General features: G+C 40.7%; 1 protein-coding gene across 1 annotated transcript in view; it reads right to left on the bottom strand.

The window, feature by feature from the left end:
- Nucleotides 1-21,307, bottom strand: part of LOC121859382 (trichoplein keratin filament-binding protein-like) — a 72,473-nt gene extending 51,166 nt beyond the window's left edge. The window contains exons 1-2 of the mRNA XM_042356166.1: nucleotides 21,268-21,307; nucleotides 10,594-10,834 (exon numbers count right to left, since the gene is read on the bottom strand). Coding sequence (XP_042212100.1) covers nucleotides 10,594-10,832 — 239 coding nt within the window. The 5' untranslated portion in view covers nucleotides 10,833-10,834; nucleotides 21,268-21,307. The remainder of the gene's footprint in view (nucleotides 1-10,593; nucleotides 10,835-21,267) is intronic.
- Nucleotides 21,308-21,705: the final 398 nt, after the last annotated feature.

Here is a 21,705-nt window from a genome sequence, read left to right on the forward strand (position 1 = left end):
ATTTACGCGTTTCTTGTTTTACGCGCTACTCCACGGGTTCAATTGACCGCGTAAATCGGGGTATTACTGTACTGTACTGTAAATATAGTACGCGTTACAAGAAATATTAATACTTAAACAATAGATATTTTTTAAGAAATGATTTAAAGGAAGGGAGCGTAGTCTTTGCTCGGATGTGTGGGGGTAAGTTGTTCCACACCTTCACACCATGATATTTTTGGAGGTCTGGGACTGAGAGGAGCACATGGGGGTGGTCTTAGTAGCTCTGGGTGCCTTAAGTTGTATCTCTGATTATTCCAGAACTGGAAATAATTATTGTCACGCAAGTGATTGATAGATTTGTAAACAAAGAGGGCACAGCAGTAGGTGTTAATATCTTCGAATTTTAAAAAATTCAATATAGCAAATTTTTCGTTTGTGTGATCTGTTTTTTCAAGTAGGTCATTGTCCGTACAACTCTCTCTTGTGCAGTAACCAGAGATTGTGTTTTTGAAGAGTCAGAGGCCCCCCATAGTGTGTGACAGTGTATCAGGTGTTGGTAAACAAGATCATGATAGATTTCTTTCATTGCTGTGAGAGTGAGTGACTGTCGAGTGTGATACATGATACCGCACTGTTTATTGATTTTACTGTGAATGGCTTGTATGTGGTTTCTCCAGTTAAGTTTCTCATCAACAATAACTCTGAGGAATTTAGTATTTTGTTCGCATTTGAGGACTATATTACCAAGGTACAGGGGGTCCAAGTCTGGGGGTAAGTTTTTCCTTCTGTGAGAGATCGTGTAGTGGGTTTTATCAAGGTTTAAGGTCACTTTATTACGGATTACCAGTGGTGGGCACAGCTAAACGAAAAGTTAGCTTCGCTACCCGCTAATCCGCTAACTAAAAAGTTAACTTCGGTAACGCTAAACCGCTAAACAGCTAAAAAAATTAGCGGAAGCTATCGCTAACCGCTAACTTTTGTTATATGAATTTAGCTTCGTTTTTTTTTGGGGGGGGGGGGCTCTAAAACCCTTAAAAACAGACCTAGAGAGCTGAAATTTTCATATGTTGTCTTGTAGCTTAGACAGAGCTTTCCAAAAAGGTATGGCATGCCAAGATCAGATGATGATCAAGGTGTACACAAATAATTAAATAAAAAAATGAAATAAAACATTAGTTTACATTCAAGTTTCAACATACACTTTATAATCTTTATTTACTGTATGAAAAGACAGAAAGTATTAAACGAATCCAAAAACTATAGTACTGTATAGCATAGGTAGCAAATAGCATCATGCCAAGATCAGATGATGATCAACTTATCAAGGTGTACACTGTACTGTAAACAATTTCACAAATATTTAATTTGCATTCTCATACAACCTATCGGCCATACACATTATACCAGTGTATTTTTATATAACTTATTCTTGGTCTTATTCATTATAACAGTGTATTTTTATATAACTTATTGTTGGTCTTAGTCATGTAAATAAACAGAAAACTCTAAACTTTAATGAAAAGTAAGTTTTTAGACAATTTTGTTTGGCGCACACCTTGGATGACATCCTGGTTATGAACTTATGCAGTACTTAGCATAGCCAAATATATTGACACAAAAAAAATCCTAATTAAATTAACAAATAAATGAGAAATGAAATTATACATTAGTTTACAATTACATTCTATGATTCTTTCAACATACACTAACAGTCTTTATTTACTGTAAAAAAAAGTATTAAACTTTAATAATCGAAAAATTCCATTCACTCCGGCTGCAGTGGCTGGACCTTCTCCATCACCTCAACGTGATGATGGTTGCCCTTCATAAACATCAGCCTCTCAAAGTTGCCATCTGACAGGGTGGCTCTCTTGGACCTCAAGATATCTTTGCACGTACTAACACGCAGTCAGCCAAGTGTGCCTGACTGGCTGTTGGAGACACGCGTCGCGGCGTCACACGCTTACAACAGACAGGAACAAACATGTATAAATTTTGTTAGCGGACTTAAAGTTAGCGGAACTAAATTTAGCGGAAACTAATTGCTCCGCTAATGGTTTCCAAAGTTAGCGAAAACGCTAATCCGGTAACGAGAAAGTTAGCTTCACTAATTAGCGGTTAGCGGATTAGTGGAACTGTACCCACCACTGCGTATTACCCAGCTCCTGACTTTGGTTAATTCAATGTTCATAGTTCTCATCAAGGAATGGAGGTCTGAGTTGCTGGTATAGAGATTACTATCGTCTACAAATAAGTTGTATTTTATGAGTGAGCTGGCGTGGACTAAGTCGTTTATGTACAACAAAAACAGTACTGGACCGAGAATGGAACCTTGGGGGACTCCATACAAGATTGGCGAGGAGTCAGATTGGTGATTATTATAGGAGACATACTGCATCCTGTTGGACAGACATGAGGTAAACCAATTGTGGGACAGGCCCCTAACGCCGTAATGTTCAAGCTTTGAAAGTAGGATGGTATGGTCGACAGCATCGAAGGTTTTAGAGAGGTCAAAGAATATACCAACTGTGAACTGACTGTCATAGTATAGTATACTGTTTATAGTATAGTATAGTGCAGGGAGTATAGCATAGTATAGTACAGTATAGTATATACAGTCATCCCTTGGTTATAGCGCACTTCGTTATCGCTATTTTCGCTATCACGCCTCCATCAAAATCTGCACACCTGCTGTTATAATGCATTTTTCAGGCCGAGAATTTAGTTATCACGTAGTTGCCTCCAGATGTATTGTTATCTCCTTGCTTCACCTACATCTATTGAGGATAAAAGCTTTCACCTACAAATTGACGATAACACATTTGCTGGATGAAAATGGATGGAGGTAACAAAACTTGAAAGCGGTTGTACAAACACAAGCACTCACACATGCCTCGCTCGCGCATCGAACTGCGTATCAGCCCTCGACGTCATTGGCTGGGATTTTTCAGCCACCAAAGCTCGTTTTTTATTGGCCCACACCACCACAGCTGGGGTAGAAGGGGAGTTTCAGAAAGCGTCCCTCTATCCCGGCTCCCCGCAGTCGTGATAACCGTGGCTTGTGCGCGGGAACCAAGGATTACTCTTTTTTGTGTGTACCCTATTGTTGTCCGTGACGGCTGAGGCCCCTCCCAACATGCCCCCACCACCAGCCCCCGTACCTAGACCTGCCGCTCAGAGGCAAATAAAGAAGAGGAAGACGCTGAATTGGCAGACTAGCCCATCAGCTGATCAGCTAATGCTCACAACAAAATGTGTTGTTCGTAAGGATTTCGTTAATCGAAGTTTTGTTCGTTAACCGAATTGAAGATCCTTATGGGAGGTAATTCGTCAACCAAAATTTCGTTAATCGAACCGTTCGTTAACCGAGGGACTACTGTATTATAGATACTTTTCTACAGCTTTTCCTATGGAAACAGAAGGACTCTCTAAATGAAGGGGGTAAGACAATCATGCACAGCGCCATAAATAATATGAATTACGTAATAAAAATACGTCCGCATATAGCCAGAGACAACAGCTTTCCTCGGGAATTTTTCCGAATATTTTCGCAATTTTTTAGTATCATCATATTTTCAGCCGGACGCTCCACTTAACATGGTGAGGGACCTAGGATGATCAGCTGTTCGCGCTTTATAAAGAAAAGAATTTATTACGATGCAATGACTCATCTCGGGTTATGTGGGATTTTTTTTAGAAAAATTTATTACAAGTGCTCCTCTACTTAAGAGCATTCAACTTACAAACTTTCAGAGATACAAACATCATCACTGAGGAGGATACCTGCCAAAACAGGTGTTTAATGTGGATGAGACTGGATTATTTTGAAGAAAATTCCAGATAGAACAAACATTACCAAAGAGAAGAGTGAGCCAGGTTTTAAGGCTGTATTAAAGGGTATAGCTGTACTAAATATCCATAATATTTTCATTTTTTACAATATGTTTGGTATCTACAACAGTAAAGTTGGACTTACAAACAATTGGACTTACAAACAAGCCTCGGGAACGTAACTCGTTCGTAAGTAGAGGAGCACCTGTATTTTACAATTATGTTTTATCAACCCGACACCAAATGAACCTAAATAATATGAGAATTATGATGAAATTACAAAAAGACATGTTAAAGGAGTCCTGGGGGCACATATTTTTCTAGGGAACCTTTCACTGACATTTCGATTTCTTCTCTCTTCCTTTTGTCCAGCCTTCACTCTGCACCCTGTATCTGTCTCTATCCCTGCTGGCCATGGTATATTAAAAAATGATGGCTGTGTACGATAGTAAAATAATGTACAGTCATGCGCCGGTTAACGTCCTAGATACGTTCTTGGAAACGTGATGTTAACCGAAATGGACGTTGTCCGAAATTACATAAACCCATTGGATTTATTCTAATGGGGGTTCCAGGCACCCAACCCCAAGTTTCCCATTATACAACCATTTAGACCCACTAAATATATACTGTATATATAATGTTATGGTAAATATCATAAACACACATAGGCATGGCTAGGTTTATTACAAAATGATGAAAAGGATAATGTAAAGTGGGTAGTCCACAAAACATGTAGCTATGTCTCTCTTTAATTGAGTGCCCCGTCAAAGAAGTCCGTTTTCTCTCACTTCAGGACACCTGAGTCGTCCGTTTTCTCTTAATCTTAGAGTGCAGTACACCAGACTTATTTATTCCTTAGTAATGACACAGAATTTGAAATTGCAACTGGGGTTGCAATTGTTGAGGCAACTTAGATATGTCTGATTACAGTTGGAATATTCAAGATCCATTGTGAGTGATGTTTAAAGCTTCAATTGTCTTTATGGTTGGTAAAACTTGTCAAGTCTGTCAGTCTGAGTGGCATGTGTGAGGCCTTGTGTTTGTACAACCGCTAAATATATAAATACATAATGTTATGGTAATTATCAGAAAGACACATAGGCATGACTAGGTTTATTACAGTGATGAAAAATATACCATCAATACTGTACAATAGGGAGTGACAGTTTGGCAAAAGTTTTCAAAATCTAATTGCTTGGGTTGGATTATTTGTCTATCGGCCACGCTAATTCCGAATATGTTTGAGTTTTTTACATCATTGCATTAGAAGGTTTGTGGATACTTTTGGGTTTGGCATGAAAAACGCGAAAAAACTGTAAATAATAAAGGGACTGGCAATGTGGCACAACCTGTTAAAATCAAGTTATTGAATTGGATTATTCGACTACTGTGTACACTGGTTCATAATATGCTATTGTTTTACAACTCAATGCGCTACAAATTATGCCGATATTTTTGCTGCAAGTCACCACATACGTATATTTTGAAAACCAGGGCCCAATATTACCAACGGCGTGGATAGATTCCGTGGAATGAATTCAGGACATTCCCGCTCATGGAACATTACCAAACTCCGTATATGTGCCAATGGCAGGCCAATGGCAATACAGTGACCCCTCGTTTAACGAACACCTCGGTTAACGTAATTTCGATTAACGAACTGCCTTCCATAAGGATCTTCAATTCGGTTAACGAAAAAAAATTCGCTTAACGAACTTCTTACGAACCGACCTCAACATGTTTTCGCTTGCACTGACCGGGCAACCAGCTTTAGTATCAGTCCGCCAATACATTAATCGGTTCTAGGGCTTAAATTCCTTACTATTTTTGTAAATATCAAGAAGTTTATACTATTCAATAATTTTAAAAGTTTAATATTCAATTTTTTAGTCATTTTAACAATTATTGAACAAAATTGAAGGTAAAGTGACTAGTTTAATGCGCGGCATCCAGCCTCTTAACACAGCAAACAGGCGTCAGTCTCTCTCTGTTTTCACTGGAGGTAACATCTTGCTTGAGACTCTCTTCAACTAAACGCTTTTTTTCTGTGTTTCCAAGCAAATTATTGGTCATTTTGAAATATATTTTATATATTGACAATATATAATGCAGTGCAGCGTTGATTTAAAGAAAATAATCTTGAATTAAACCAGAGAGCTAAAATTTTATGGGTGAAATGGCACCATGGGGTGACTTCTCTTCCACCCCAATGCCTTCTCTTCTTCCTTCTCCTCCACCCCCATTCTAAATCCCATCATCATCATCATCATCCAGGAGCCTTCTACATACACACCTCAAAGTAAGTGAACTTTTCTACCATTTTTGTTGAATTTAGGAAATTTTCGGTGAGCTGGAACCAATTACCCAAAAACCCATTGAAACAATGGTTTCGGTTAACGAACGTTTCGGTTAACGAACGACCTTCTGGAACGGATTGAGTTCGTTAACCGAGGGGCCACTGTATTTACAGAGTTTGTTGAGGCTCCCTGGACGGGAATGCCCTGAATTTATTCCACGGAATCTATTCACGCCGTTGGTAATATTCGTCCCAGGACTGATCAACGAATTCAGCCCAAGTAGCTTGACTTGGACAGCTAAGGACAAAATCTCAGTCCGTACTTTTGAATAAAATATTGTTCAATAGGTGGTGATATTGAAGTGCTGAAAGTTGTTTTTTCTGTGTTGTTTTGCAGTTAGTTCAAAGGGCCGCCACCAAGATGGGTCGTCCTAAGATTAGCAACACTCAGCTGCGCCAGGGTAACGATAAGGTGTTCGGGGTTCGGATGCCTCTGCCATCTAACAAGTTGCCTCTGAACAAGGAAGTTGGAAGTGCCCTGGCTTATGAAGCAGAAAACGAGAGGTTAAGGAGAAGAACAAATGCTTTTGATTATATGGATGCCACCAACAAGGTGACTGAGAAGGTACTGGATGTGTATAGGAAGGCCACTGTCCCCACTATCTCTGAAATCAGGGTGAAAATGAGAGTCCACGACCTGTGGAGGATGCGGAGGGAGACGATGATGATGAAGGGAAATGGACAGAAACAGAAAAGGAAGAAAACGAAGAACGGGAAGCTGAAGATGAGGTTCGAGGATATAGCTGAGAAGTTGTTTGATGTGGCAGACGACAGCAAAGTGCACGAACGAGAGAAAAGCTTCCTGGCAGCCCAGAGGAAACCGGGAAGGGAGGGCTGCATTGATGGCGTTGACAAAATTGTGACTGCCAAGCTGAAAGAAGAGAGGGAGAAGGAAGCGAAGAGGGCAAAGAAAAGGGCTGAGGAAGAGAGGAAAACTGAGAAGATGAGGTCAAAGAGTAAGGAGGAGATGGAGAGGATGTCGTGTAAAGTGTCGGCAGTGGATGACAGTGCTCAGGAAGAAGATAGTGATTATAAGGATGTCAATGACAATGAGTTCAAGGCTATGGTCGACAGGAGAGCAAGATCAGAGAAAAGGAAAAGGGAGAAAGAAGCCGAGGACAGGATCGGAGAAACTGCTGACAGGTTCAAGGTATCCAATGATGCAGTGGCTCACATCGCAAACACCATCAGAGCTGCAGACAACATCATAACTGAAGGGGACAAGTCTAAAGTGACTAACTGGAAGAAAGTGGAGAGACGTATGTGGTGACTTGCAGCAAAAATATCGGCATAATTTGTAGCGCATTGAGTTGTAAAACAATAGCATATTATGAACCAGTGTACACAGTAGTCGAATAATCCAATTCAATAACTTGATTTTAACAGGTTGTGCCACATTGCCAGTCCCTTTATTATTTACAGTTTTTTCGCATTTTTCAAACCCAAAAGTATCCACAAACCTTCTAATGCAATGATGTAAAAAACTCAAACATATTCGGAATTAGCGTGGCCGATAGACAAATAATCCAACCCATGCAATTAGATTTTGAAAACTTTTGCCAAACTGTCACTCCCTACTGTACAGTGGGTAGTCAACAAAACATGTAGCCATGTCTCTTTATTTGAGTGCCCCGTCATAGGAGTCCGTTTTCTCTTACTTCAGGACTCCTGAGTCGTCCGTTTTCTCTTAATCTTAGAGTGCAGTACACCAGATACTTCTTTATTCCGTAGTAATGACACAGAATTTTAAATTGCAACCCCAATTGCAACTGTTGAGGCAACTAGATATGTCTGATTACAGCAAATGTGTTATTGTCAATTTGTGGGTGAAAGATTTTATCCTCAATAGATGTAGGTTAACATTACACCTGCAGGCAAATGTTTAAAAAAAGCCTAATCAAGGAAGCATATTCCTTTAACACATAATATCTGACCAGTATGGGGAGGATCATCGTGTCTCCGTCACGGGGTCTTGGAGTGGTGGTCCAGCAGGTGTCACGGATTTTTTTTGGGGGGGAGGGGGGGGGCACGGACGTATATGCGATCGGACGTTGTTCGGTCGGACGTTAACCGGCGCATGACTGTATATCAACAATTTCACAAAACACAAATCCCGGACAACTGGAGATTCAGAGTTTCGACAACACTGTCAGGCGACCGCTGTCAACGTCCTCATTCCTCTTTGACAGAGAGCACAGAAAAAATGACATTGTTCTCAGTCTGGGTGGTAAGATGGGGTGGCTTAATTTTACCTTTGACCTCAAGTCAGCAGATGCATTGCCTAACTGTGCTGGTCACTAATCCTTCAGGTGGTCTCCTGAAGCTGGGTGGTAAGGTGAGGTCAGCTTAACGCGGTTACTAATTCTAGTGTTGGATGAGGTAAGGGTCACAGGGCCCCCACTAGTGAGAGGTCCGGGGCGGTCGCACCGGTTGTCATACCCTAGGGACGGCTCTGCCTGGGGAAGGGAGTCACCCACCAGCTCTACCTCCTGCCAGCTGCTCCCAGATTCACTCTCATCTCCCAATTTTTTCTTTATTCATTAGGGACAGGAGAACAACGGAATGATTTTTCCACTAATTCTGTGATTTCCAGTAGAGTGTAATTCCTTTTATCTGAATTCCGACTACCAGGTATATGTGCTACAATACTGTAACACACATTTTATGTACAAAAAATAGCTCCTTCCATGCTCCAACCATTCTCTGGGGAACACAAGACATTTCAGCCAGCCAGTCAACCAGATGACTCTCCCCCGTGTGTGTGTGTGTGTGTGTGTGTGTGTGTGTGTGTGTGTGTGTGTGTGTGTGTGTGTGTGTGTGTGTGTGTGTGCGTGTGCGTGTGTGTGTGTGTGTGTGTGTGTGTGTGTGTGTGTGTGTGTGTGTTTGTTTTTGCTATGATGTCACATCTCACATCGAGGGGGGGAGCGCGGGCCGTGTGGGTGGCTACTGGTGAGTCAGTAACACAGTTACAGCCCACTGCCTACACACATGTGTTCACTTCACACACATACACACTCTTACACATTTGAGTATTTTAATGATTAATTCACAACTTTTATAGTTACATAGCATATACTGTACATGTAACAAAGGCAACATGCCATCTGAGAGGCCACCTCATCATCAGTTTTTTCCCTTTAACATAAGGTTTTTTAAGGAATACAATCCCAGAGTTAAATGAGAGATACCTGTACTTAAATATAATACTTTACAGTACAAAAGTCATATTAGTGAAAACCGTTGTCCACAGCCACAGTTACGTCTGATTTTTTTTAGACATTCCAGATAAGCAGGGTTGTGTCCAAACACCCCCCACCCCTATTGATTTGCTTTTCTGGGACTTTCGCTTTTTCCGGACTGGGATCTGCCGCAATTAGTCCAGTGTATTGAGGTGCAGTACTACTGTACTGTACTTATTAATTTGGTGATACACACGAATTCAACGTCAGCAGGGGTTTCATCGTCATAGTCTTTGTCTTTCCCATATACAAGAACACTTGCAGCAAATGTTATTGTCATTATTAACATTACTACAGTACTGTACATTATGATTATCATAAATAAGATGATCATATAAAACCTACCTAACCTACCTATCTAAGGATGGAAGTACTACTGTAGACTAGATTAATATTATTAATATTATTATTTTACATTAGGTTAAATAAAATACAGTAGTAAGTGTTGTTCAGTAGATTTCTATGGAAAGGAAGGTAAAAAGATGATCATTTGGTCATCCAAAAATTGCCTGACTGGGAGGTAATCCATTGCTTAGCATTCATGATTGGTTAGTTGGTCAGTATGTGTTTGTCACAGTCAGATGCAACATGGCATTGGGCACAAAGCAGATGGTTGACAGCAACCTTTTTATACAGAGTACAGAAAAACCTGAGAAAAGAAAAGGGGCTATTCCTTTACCAAATTTGTTTTAGTCATGAGGTAAGAAAAAAGTTATTTTCTAAAGAGATTTTCTATTGAGGTTTTTGACTAAGTGGCTGAATAGCCCACACCATTGACCTCAAGCATAGCAAAGCTCACCATGGTACAAGTATACAGTACTGTATCCACACTGTTCCTAATGAGCAGTCAGGCCTACAAATTCCACTTTGACTTTCAATAAAATGTGATAATGTTCCTCAGGCCTCCTCTCTCTCTACTCTTGATGAGGGAAAACCTTAGCTTCTACTTTTATTTTCAAGGAGAAAGTTGTAGCAGGGAAGGCAGAGTGATAAGATCAATTCCTGCCACCAGTGTCAGGTCTTCTGGGTTTATAGTGTTGTATTTATAATCAAGTCACCAAGTGAAAGGCAACTAACCGTGAAGTACACTACTATACTGTATAGTACATGTATATCATACCCTTCTAGTTATCAACATTCTTACTAAAGTACAGTAGCTACTGTACAGTACCCTGTACTTACATTTTTTGTCGTGGTTGCGCTATGGTGTTATAATATTGTGCTTGCCATTCTCTCTTTTTGTGCAGATTGACCGTATTTTTCCATTCCTCCATCCGCCACGCTTCTTCATTTCTCCGTTGATTGTATGCCTCAAACCACTCACGTGCAGATCCTGGACGGCTGCCTGGACGGACTCTCAGAGCACCAACAACAGAAGTCGACCGGACAGACCCAGTTGTCATGGGACGACGCCGAGACATAGCTGATGAATTAAAAGGAAAGGAATTCATATCACCTGAAAAATTAATTTCATTAAATAAATTTACAGATTTATCTAAATGGCAAACTCTCTATGGAAACTAACTGAAGGAGCAGATACCATGGCAGCACAGTATCTGCTACAGGTTGACAACCCTTTATCCGAAATTCCGAAAACCGAAAAGCTCTAAAAACCTAAAGTTTTTTGTGGGGCATTATTTTTTTTTTATACAGGGATTATTAGCCCAGCCAGGCACAGATCACTGACCCACATAGGGGCCTGGGGGGCAAAAATGTAATAGTAATAGTAATAGTAATAATAATAATAATAATAATAATAATTATAATAATAATAATTATTCATGGTAAGTAAAATTTTTAATAATTATACACCAAAATAAAATAATAATGATTACAATAATAATAATAATAATAATAATAATAATAATAATAATAATAATAATAATAATAATAATAATAATAATAATAAAATATAATAATAAAATTAATAATAATAATAATAACAATAATACTGTAATAATAAAATAATAATACAATAAAGAAATACAAGAATGAAAAAAAGATCAAAAGTGAGAAACACGACCTAGACCTATGAATTATTATTATTATTATTATAATTTTTATTATATTTTAGACCCCCAGGCCCCAATGTGGGTCAATGATCTATGCCCGGGTGGGCTAATAAAAAAAAAAAAAAAAAAAACCTTCACCATTCTGAAAACCGAAAAATTCCGAAAACCGAAATGCCTCTGGCCCCAAGGATTTCGGATAAAGGATTGTCAACCTGTATAAGCTTCTTCTAAGTGCAGTGACTCTGAGCACTAATCCAGTCTTGCATCAGTCTCATCTAAATGAAGGATGCTCATTAAATTAACTGATAGTTCAGAATTCAAATAAACATAGAAACTCCCCATAACAGGCCATCTATCTCATACAGTAGAACGTCGATATAACACGAGATACGTTCCAAGAGAGGTCGCTTTAAACAGAATTCGCACTAAATCTAAATGTTGTTTCAATGGAATAATTTAGTTTGGTACTTGAGAGAAACACAAAATACTAAAAAGAAAGTCTACCCAGATTTACCTCAGCCCATCTCCTACAATAAACAAAACATTGTTTTTTGTAGTATTATGTTAAAGCAAACACTCATAAATCAACACAGCTAAAATCATGGAACGTGAAATGGTCTGTTTACTAGCGATAAGCAGATGTGAGAGGGTGGTCGCGCAGAAGCTGCCGCGCAGGGTTGCCAAATCTGGCCTTTTAAGGACAGTCTGTCCTTTATGAGACCTGCTTGTCACTTTATAAAAAAAAAATCATCCATAAACTGTCCTTTTCTGAATTTTAAGTCTATACAGTATTGTACTACAAAAAGGTAAGTTGTTGTTATTGTGTGTGTGTGTGTGTGTGTGTGTGTGTGTGTGTGTGTGTGTGTGTGTGTGTGTGTGTGTGTGTGTGTGTGTGTGTGTGTGTGTGAGTGTGTGTTTGTGTGAGTGTGTGTGTGTGTGTGTGTGTGTGTGTGTGTACAGTAATACCTCGGTTTATGCAGGTTTCGTTTACGCGTTTTGTCATTTACGAGGTACCCTGCTAGACCCGGAATGCCCAATTTACGCGATGCACCTACTCATATACGCGGAGAGCGGCTGGTGGTCCAGCCGCGCCACCATTTTTGGATTCAAACCTCCTGCCATCTCTCGTCATGCTTGGGCAAGCGGCGCGGGTAGGTTGTGCAGTGGATGCCTCTGTTGCATTATCGCTGACGTCATATCACGTATCGGACTGTGATTGGGCCACGCATCCTTACCTCCCTCCGCCGCTAGCTGTAATTGGTTTAATGTAATATGACGTGCCTTCCCGCCGGCGGGTAGAAGGCGCTTGACCTAGCCGCATCAGTTACATCCCTACCAGCCAACCCGTGTGTACTGGTATCTATTGTTCCGTAAGAATGGCTGCCACCAGACCCCCACCACCACAGAAAAACCTTCCATTACCTGGACCCAGCCGCCCTAAGCCAAAGAAGATACAATGTGCCCTAAGCTACGATGCGAAGTACAAGATAATTCAAGAGTTGGAGAAAGGAACAAGACAAGTTGATTTGGCGCGCCAGCATGGCGTGAACGAATCTACGATCCGGATGATAAAGAAGGATGCAGCCAAGATAAAAGAACACATGAACATCATAAAGTCTGCAGGTGCTTCAATGATCAAGTACTGCCAGAACAAGGTGCTTCTCAAGACAGAAAATTTACGTGTATGTTACTTGATTCGTCAGGCAAGACGGAACATGGCGGTCGACACGCGGTCAGTTCAAGAGTACGCACGTGAACTGTACACAGCAATGGCACGTAAGATGGGAATTGCAGAGCCCAAACCCTTCAATGCTTCCTCTGGGTGGCTGCAAAGGTTTAAGAAGAGGAACAAGATCACCAACATTAACATTGGTGGTGAAGGAGCGAGTGGTGACCGTGTTGCGGCTAGGGATTTTCCTCCATTCTTACGTGAGGTTATAGAGGAAGGACAGTACACCGACGACCAGGTGGTCAACATGGACGAATCCGGTCTGTTTTGGAAAAAGCTACCTACCAAGACCTTCGTTGTCAAGACTGCCAGCAAGTGTCGGGGCCGGAAGTTGCAGAAGGAGCGCATCACCGTCCTGTTTACCATCAATGCCTCCGGTTCCTGTAAACTCAAGTTATCGGTGATCCACACAGCCCGCAAGCCACACGCCTACAAGAACATGGACATGACCAAACTAAATGTCCACTGGCTAACCGCACGTAAGGCGGTCCCTCTCCTGGTTTGACGACTGTTTCGTTCCCGATGTGAAGAAATTCTGCGAGCAACAGAATGTTCCATTCAACATTTTGTTGTTCCTTGACAACGCACCAAGACACTCGCCCCTACTGTTGGATCGTCACCCCAACGTAAAAGTGGTCTTCCTTCCTCCCAACACTACATCATTAATCCAGCCCCTGGACCAAGAATTAATCTACAATTTGAAAGTGGCATACTCTGCAAAGAAGTTTAAGCTCCTGAACGACTGTACCAACACCAAGGATGAGTTGCGTAACCTGGGTGATACCGATAGCAAGAGCGACAAGGACGAGGAAAAACAGTTGGCGGATCAAGAAGTTCTCGTCAAACACTTTTGTTAGAAATTTAACGTCAAGAAAGCTGTGGACTTCTTGGTGGAGGCATGGGATCAGCTGTCTGTAGCAACGGTTCGTCACGCATGAAGGCATGTGTTGCAAGGTATCCCAAGTGAGAGGCAGAGTCAACCTGTGACTGGTGAGGTTCAGTCTGTTGCAGTGGCAGTGGACCTTGCAAGAGAAACTGCGGAGAGTGTTACAGCTGCAGGCTTCTCCGAGACCACCAACGAAGACATCCTGGAGGTGATAAGGGATCCTGAGGTGACTTCGGACGAGATGGTAAAAGACAATGACGTCAGAGAAGAGGCAGGTGGTGCGTCATCCCGAGAAGAACACAAGTTAACGCATGGTAATGTTAAGGATGCCATCAAGTGTGCAGAGAAACTGAAGCTCATCCTTTCCAACGACCATGACGATAACCGCTATGAAGTCTTCATTACCCAGCTGTTGCAGACTATGGAGCCGTACATCAAGGTGTATCACGACAACATCAACACTAGCCGTCAGCGTAACATCACGGACTTCTTCGCCCCCAACCCACTACAGCCAGCCCAAGCCAGTGACAGTGATGGTGACTTTGAGGGGTTTGTCAGGGAGGCCCTGACAAATGTGGATGACAGTGATGGTGACTCACCTGAGGGCCAGTAGTCTGCCCTCTGCCTCGGAACCAGCCGCCATTCCCGTACGCCAACCCATCTCTTCTACTAGCGTGAGTGTTAAACCCAACCTTGATTTTTTCTAACCTAACCTAATGTAAGTGTTAAACCTTGATTTTTTCTAACCTAACCTAACCTTATGTAAGTGTTAAACCTTTATTTTTCTTTTACCTGGTACAGTATATTATTCTCTTGTTGATATTTCTCTTCTATATCATGTGTGTGTGCATACCATCATAAAGTTAAGATACTATTTTTACTACAACGCAGGTATTGTGTCTGAAAAAGTGGTGTTTGCGGGTCGGCCCAGTCTCTATTTCAATTATATATATATACAGTATTACCCCGCTTTACGCGGTTTCACTTTACGCGATTTCTCATATACGCGGTGCCTCGCCAGAACCGAACCGAACTTTCCGCGGTTCATCTGCCCATATACACGTGAAGTATAATTTTTTTTTATTTAGCTCATAAAATTCATACACATTACCCGGCCAGAATATAATTTACATTGCTGGAATTCTTACAATTTGATGATCATTTTGAATATAAACATCATAGATTTTACATTGGACATACAAATTTTAGATCTAATGTTTACTCTGAGTAAATATGTTATCTTTTGTGCAAAATATATGACATTTATATTCAAAATATTACTGGTCTTACAAGGAATCCAGCAATGTCAATTATATTATCCTAACTTTAGTCTGAGGTATTATTTATTACTAAAAAGTTAAATAGTCTGGTTTTCCCACACATTTATCTGGTAGGGAGGGTTGGTGGGGGGTGGGGGGGAGGGAGGGACCGACCGACCATCTGGCACGGTGTGAAGAATATTTTTTTTTTTTTTATTAACTGAAGATATTTGTTTTAGCTCATAAAATTCATACAAATTACCCGGCCAGAATATAATTTACATTGCTGAAATTCTTACAATTTGATGATCATTTTGAATATAAAACATCATAGATTTTGCATTAGACATACAAATTTTAGATCTAATGTTTACTCTGAGTAAATATGTTATCTTTTGTGCAAAATATATGACATTTATATTCAAAATGTTCCTGGTCTTACAAGGAATCCAGCAATGTCAATTATATTATCCTTACTTTAGCTTGAGGTATTATTTGTTACTAAAAGTTAAAATTAGATTTTTCACCCAACATTTCTCTGGTAGGGAGGGAAGGTGGGGGGTGGGGGGAGGGTTGGGACCGACCGACCGACCATTTGGCGCGGTTGGAAGAGGGGGGAAGCAAGTTGGGGTACTTTGATTGACAGATAGTGTCTGAAGAATATTTTTATTTTATTAACTGAAGATATTTGTTTTAGCTCATAAAATTCATACAAATTACTGGACCAGAATATAATATACATTGCTGGAATTCTTACAATATGATGATCATTTTGAATATAAACATCATGGATTTTGCATTAGACATACAAATTTTAGATCTAATGTAATAATTTGGTTTACACAAAGCAAGTATTTTATCTTTTGTGCAAAATATATGAAGTTTACATTCAAAATATTCCCTGACCTGCAAGGAATCCAGAAATGTCAATTATATTATCCTAACTTTAGTCTGAGGTATTATTTATTACTAAACGTTAAAATCTAGTGTTTTCACCCAAACATTTCTCAGAGAGGTAGAAGCTAGTGAGCCCGGAAGAGGGGGGTGGGTAGTTGAGTCTATTATTTGAATGGACATTAACCTGGCGACTGTATTTCTCTTAAATATTAATTGTGTGAGCATACCATCATAAAATTTAGATGTTATTTTTACTACAACATAGGTATTGTGTCGGAAAAAGTGGAGTTTGGGGGTCGGGCCAGTCCCTATTGGAATTAATCCCATATGTTCTGTTGTTCCATTTACGCGGATTTCACTTTCCGCGGTGCCCTCTGCCTCGGAACCAACCTCCCATCCCCGTGTGCCCAGCCATCTCTTCTACTAATGTAAGTGTTAAAAAACCTAATATTATTGATATTTCTCTTAAATATTAATTGTGTGTGCATACCATCATAAAATTAAGATGTTATTTTCACTACAACGTACGTATTGTCGGAAAAAGGGTAGTCTGGGGGTCGGCCCAGTCTCTATTTCAATTAATCCCATATGTTCTGTTATTTCGTTTACGCGTTTCTCATTTTAAGCAGACCTCCACGGGTTTAATTGACCGCGTAAACCGAGACTATACTGTACATGACTTTCAGACCAGAAATTGTCCTCGGTAATGTCTCTGGTCTTCGTATTGACTCCGGGCCCCCTCCATTCTCTGCAACTACCTCATTTACTGTATCCCTTGTGGTTTGTGGGGTGTGGTCAGAGATAACATTATTTACATGGTGCTCGCCTCCTCCTGGGTGGGAGGTAGAGCGAGTGGGGGGTGTCCCACTGTCCCCTGATTCTGTACTGGTGCACTTGCCTCCACTACCTTCCCCCTGCATATAGGCCATGTACATTCAATCCTGTTCCCCATCGACTCCTCCCTCCTCTGCTTCAAGGAGCATTGCTCCTTGCTAAGTTTTATGTCTGCTGAATAACTTCCCATTTCTTACCCTCACTCACTAGTGTGAGCCTGAGGGGTGGGGCTTGTCCTCCTCCTAGCCTCCTCATGTGGGAACTGATAATTTCAGAGCCTCATCACAAACAATACTCTGAAATTTCAACTTATCGTGCCTTTTCCTAGTTTCAGCTTCCTCCAACTGGCTCTCAGGGACTCCAAACACGATTATACTCTTCCTATGCTCTGAACGTTTCCATTTCTCCTCTTCTCCCACATCAGTAGGTCTACTAGTTGTAAACTCATCAACACACTTCTGCAGAGTCCCTAGCTGCCAGAGGACTTGTTCAGATCCTGCATTACTCTCCATCACCTTCTGTGACCCTGCTACAACCTGAGCATAGCTCCTCTTTACTTCCTCTGTTCTGTCAGCTACTTCCTCAATCTTAATGAGGATCTCTCTCCCAACCTGCTTCAGCTTGGCAACCAATAAGGACTTAGCTTCCTCTATTGTTGTCTATAACTATCTCAGGGGCAGATCCAGGAATATCAAAAGGGTAGGAGGGAAGGGGTCCAAGAAGTTTTGGGTGGGGGAACATGGTGAGCAAAGCGATGTGCACTTGATATTAGATATTCTGAAGTCAATAGTAATTACTTTTTACTATACAAAAATGTCTGAGCACAATACTGCATTAAAGAAAAAGTATTGGAATTTTCTGATGAAAAGGGGGGGTCTGGACCCCCCCGGACCCCCATTCATCTGCCTTTGTATCTCTTTCCCCTGTGATCTGCAATTGCCTCGTTTACTTAATTATGAGTCAGCACAATACCAGCAAGAGCCTTCAAGCTTTACAGCATTCTACATCGTCCTAAGTGCTGGTAAGCCCAAACCCACACAATCTACATTAGGCGTCGCCCTGTAGTAATCTCATGTCAACAAACTTCCTGGTGTTGCTGGGGTTTTAGCGTCTGATTCCCAATGCAACTTTCTTCTTCCTTTTACGAACTTACACCTGTGGGACATGCGGTCATTGACAGCTGCCGCTGTTGGGGAGGAGGGATGTGGAGACTCTGTAAGACTCTTCTTAGCCTTAAGCCAATTTACAATGTGATATAATTCTATTCGGTGGCTTAATAGTACAGTGAACCCTCACTTTACGTGGTTAATTCAACCCACGGCGGCCCGCGTAAAGTGAACAACATAACATATGGGATTAATTGAAATAGAGACCAGGCCGACCCCCAAACTCCACTTTTTCAGACACAATACCTACGTTGTAGTAAAAATAACTTCTTAATTTTATGATGGTATGCACACACAATTAATAATTAAGAGAAATATCAATAATATTAGGTTTTTTAACACTTACATTAGTAGAAAAGATGGCTGGGCACACGGGGATTGGGGGTTGGTTCCGAGGCAGAGGGCAGATTATTGGCCCTCACCTGTATCACTTGTATCAATTGTATCACTATCCACCACAGAGGCTTGCAGGGCCTCTTTGTCAAACCCCTCAAAGTCCATATCCTCACTATCATTATCACTATCACCGACTTGGGCCGGCTGTGGTGGGTGGCGGGTGAAGAACTCGGTAATGTTTTGATGACTGGGCGACCTTGTGCGCACCCTGCTCGCGCCGCTCTCCGCGTAAAAGGGTAGACACACCGCGGAAAGTGAGCATTCCGGTTTCGGCAGGGTACCGCGTGAACGTGGAAACGCGTAAAGTGGGACCGCGTAAAACGAGGGTTGACTGTACAGGTAATAATCTTTATTATTACTATGATAATTGCTTCTGTGTCTTGGTGGAAAGAGCTTAAGTGGGAAGGACCCTTTATAGCCCCATGCTATGCATATACAGTATACATAGACCTCTTTGTCTGGTGTGTAGGGGGGAGGGGGGATGATGCCAACTACCGGACTCTCACACTTAATTTCTGAGGAAGAATTCACCCCATGCTGGATGGCTTCCCTTGTAATCACACCTACCACCTTGTAATGTAAGTGAACAGGATAATATTATTTTAAAAAATCAATTGGCTGTCCTACTGGGTTTCGATGTCACTGGTACCCTCGCTCATCCAGTGTTGCCGTGCGAGACAGTTGAGCTAGTTTTTTTTAACTATTATTTACTCTTTTTCTCATTTCTAGTTCTCATCAATGAATTTATCTCTTTGTATTATCACTATGTACACTGTATCTCCCTATGAATGGTGGATCATGATCACAATTGGAGTCCTTTAGAAAACACACACAAAAGAAAATCTTTCATTATGGCACCAATATGTCTTGGTTACTTCCAGGCGCTGATGCCTGTTGCTTGTCCCGAATTTGTTTTTGACTTCAATTTATTTTCTATCTCCACCCACTATGGACTGTCTTACCTAAAGGTACTACACTCTCTGATCAACTTTTAGATGGTCAGTCATAGCCATGAGCGCAACAAATCAAAAATATTCTGGATAAATCTTGTCATATGGCAATGATTTTGTGGTTGTATATCTCCCAACCTATTCCTTCGATCAGTAGTGTTTTTCAATATACAATCGTGAATAACGTTAAAAATCCTACATCAATTTACACATTCACATCACCAAGACGATCTTCATGCTCTTAGGTAATCACTGTCCAGTTTCTGCCACTCAACAACGAAGGCCTGAGTGCCAGCAGGCTTTGTTAGACGTCACAATACACGACCCGCACAACGCGCTCTGAATGCTATTTCATTAAATTTTTTCATGCATTAGATAACTAGTAATTTCAGGAGTCGGGTAATAAATTAAAATAGTTGTGTACTATTTATCATTAGTTTTATAAGTTTTGTTCTTCTTTGTGAACCAGTTTCATGTTTTTGGGGTATGATATTGTGGTACAGTACAGTACAGTATTTTTGTCATTGGCAAACTGAACCCTATTTTTCCAAAATGTTCTTTTATTCGAGATATGAACTTATCCCATTCATATATCAAGGGATACCTGCACTGTATATGAATCTCATCCTTTATACATAGAATAGGTTCAAGACCAAGGGTGCAAAAATAAAAAATAAAGGGATTTACACAGGCTATAAAAATTAAAACCAGGAAAGCAGTCAATAAAAAAAAGGACAAATAAGCCAATATTTATAGTAATAAAATCCCCAAAGTGAGGCTCTGTCGTTACTTGTAATTGTTTACAAATATTGGAATCAAAATTTATTAGTTTAAGAGCAGACGAGAACACGCAGCACAACGGGAGATATTTTGGCATAATAATTATGGACAATATTTATTTCTTCATGTACAAAACATGTAAAGCCATAAAATTACTGTCATATGATCGGTATTTTGCCACTTGTAACCCGCCGTAATTTCCCTCATCTTTCATGCACTGTCCACTATAAAAGATTTATGATTGTGTAAATAAAGGGGAAAAAATTGTATTACTTTAATTTAATTGAAAAAGTTGTTACTATCATCCAAACAACACCTGTGGAAAATATGAACGAATTTTATAGAGTCCTTCTGGTGTTAACCATCTGCTCCACTATTGCTTTTTTTTTTTTTTGCTCTACTTTTACTTTTATCCTCCTCACCACTGATCGGCTCGTTAGCCGCTTGGGAGATCGGTCACGTCTCTGTTACGCACTGTTGGAAAGTACTGGGCATACACCGGCCCTCACAGTTTTCTGGACTTGCGGCTTCTTCAATCTTGAGCTGTGACCCCTAGTGAGGCGAGCATCCGCCAGCTCCAAGTAAAGACACTCAACTGAGTAGAGCCCCTTGAGATGCTTATATTGTACAGGTACACCTCAATTAGGTCGCCCCCTGCCCGTCTGTAGTATAAGCTAGGAAAGTTCAGGTGCCCCAATCTCTCAGGGTAGTTGAGGTGCCAAAGGGCAGGCACCAGTCTGGTGGCCCTCCTTTGAACATTTTCAACCAACTGACAGTCCCTAGCATATCTCGGGGACCAAACGGGGTGACAGTACCCCAGATGGGGAAGCACTTCACTCTTGAAGATCATTACGAGGGACAGACCATCTAGAGATATGATCAACCTTCTTATAAGACCTAATAATTTATTTGGCAGGAGAACTTCATCTCATTGTCAACATACACACCTAGGTCCTTCTCACATTCAGTCTCAACTGGTGCAGTTTCTTCATCCTGTTGGGACATATGAGGTGACGGTTAGTACAAGAACACGTTTATATATTCTGTTCATATTTTCAAGTTATACTTTGGATGATATTAATTAATAACACTGATACAACTTTTTATTTTCATTATACAGTATATATATATATATATATAGTGTATATATATATATATATACAGTATTACCCCGCCTAACGCGGTTTCACTTAGCGCGTTTTATCATATATGCGGTGCCTCGCCAGAGCTGAACTTTCACTTAACGCGGGTTTTTTCCACATATAAGCGGTGAGTGTCCAGCTCGACAGCTATTTTTAGATTCGCCCCACCCCCCACCCTGCCTGACTGCCTGTTTTAGCTCATAAAATTCATACAAATTACCCAGCCAGAATATAATTTACATT

The sequence above is a fragment of the Homarus americanus genome, unplaced genomic scaffold (assembly GCF_018991925.1).
Source record: "Homarus americanus isolate GMGI-L3 unplaced genomic scaffold, GMGI_Hamer_2.0 scaffold7626, whole genome shotgun sequence".
Classification (NCBI taxonomy): Eukaryota; Metazoa; Arthropoda; class Malacostraca; order Decapoda; family Nephropidae; genus Homarus; species Homarus americanus.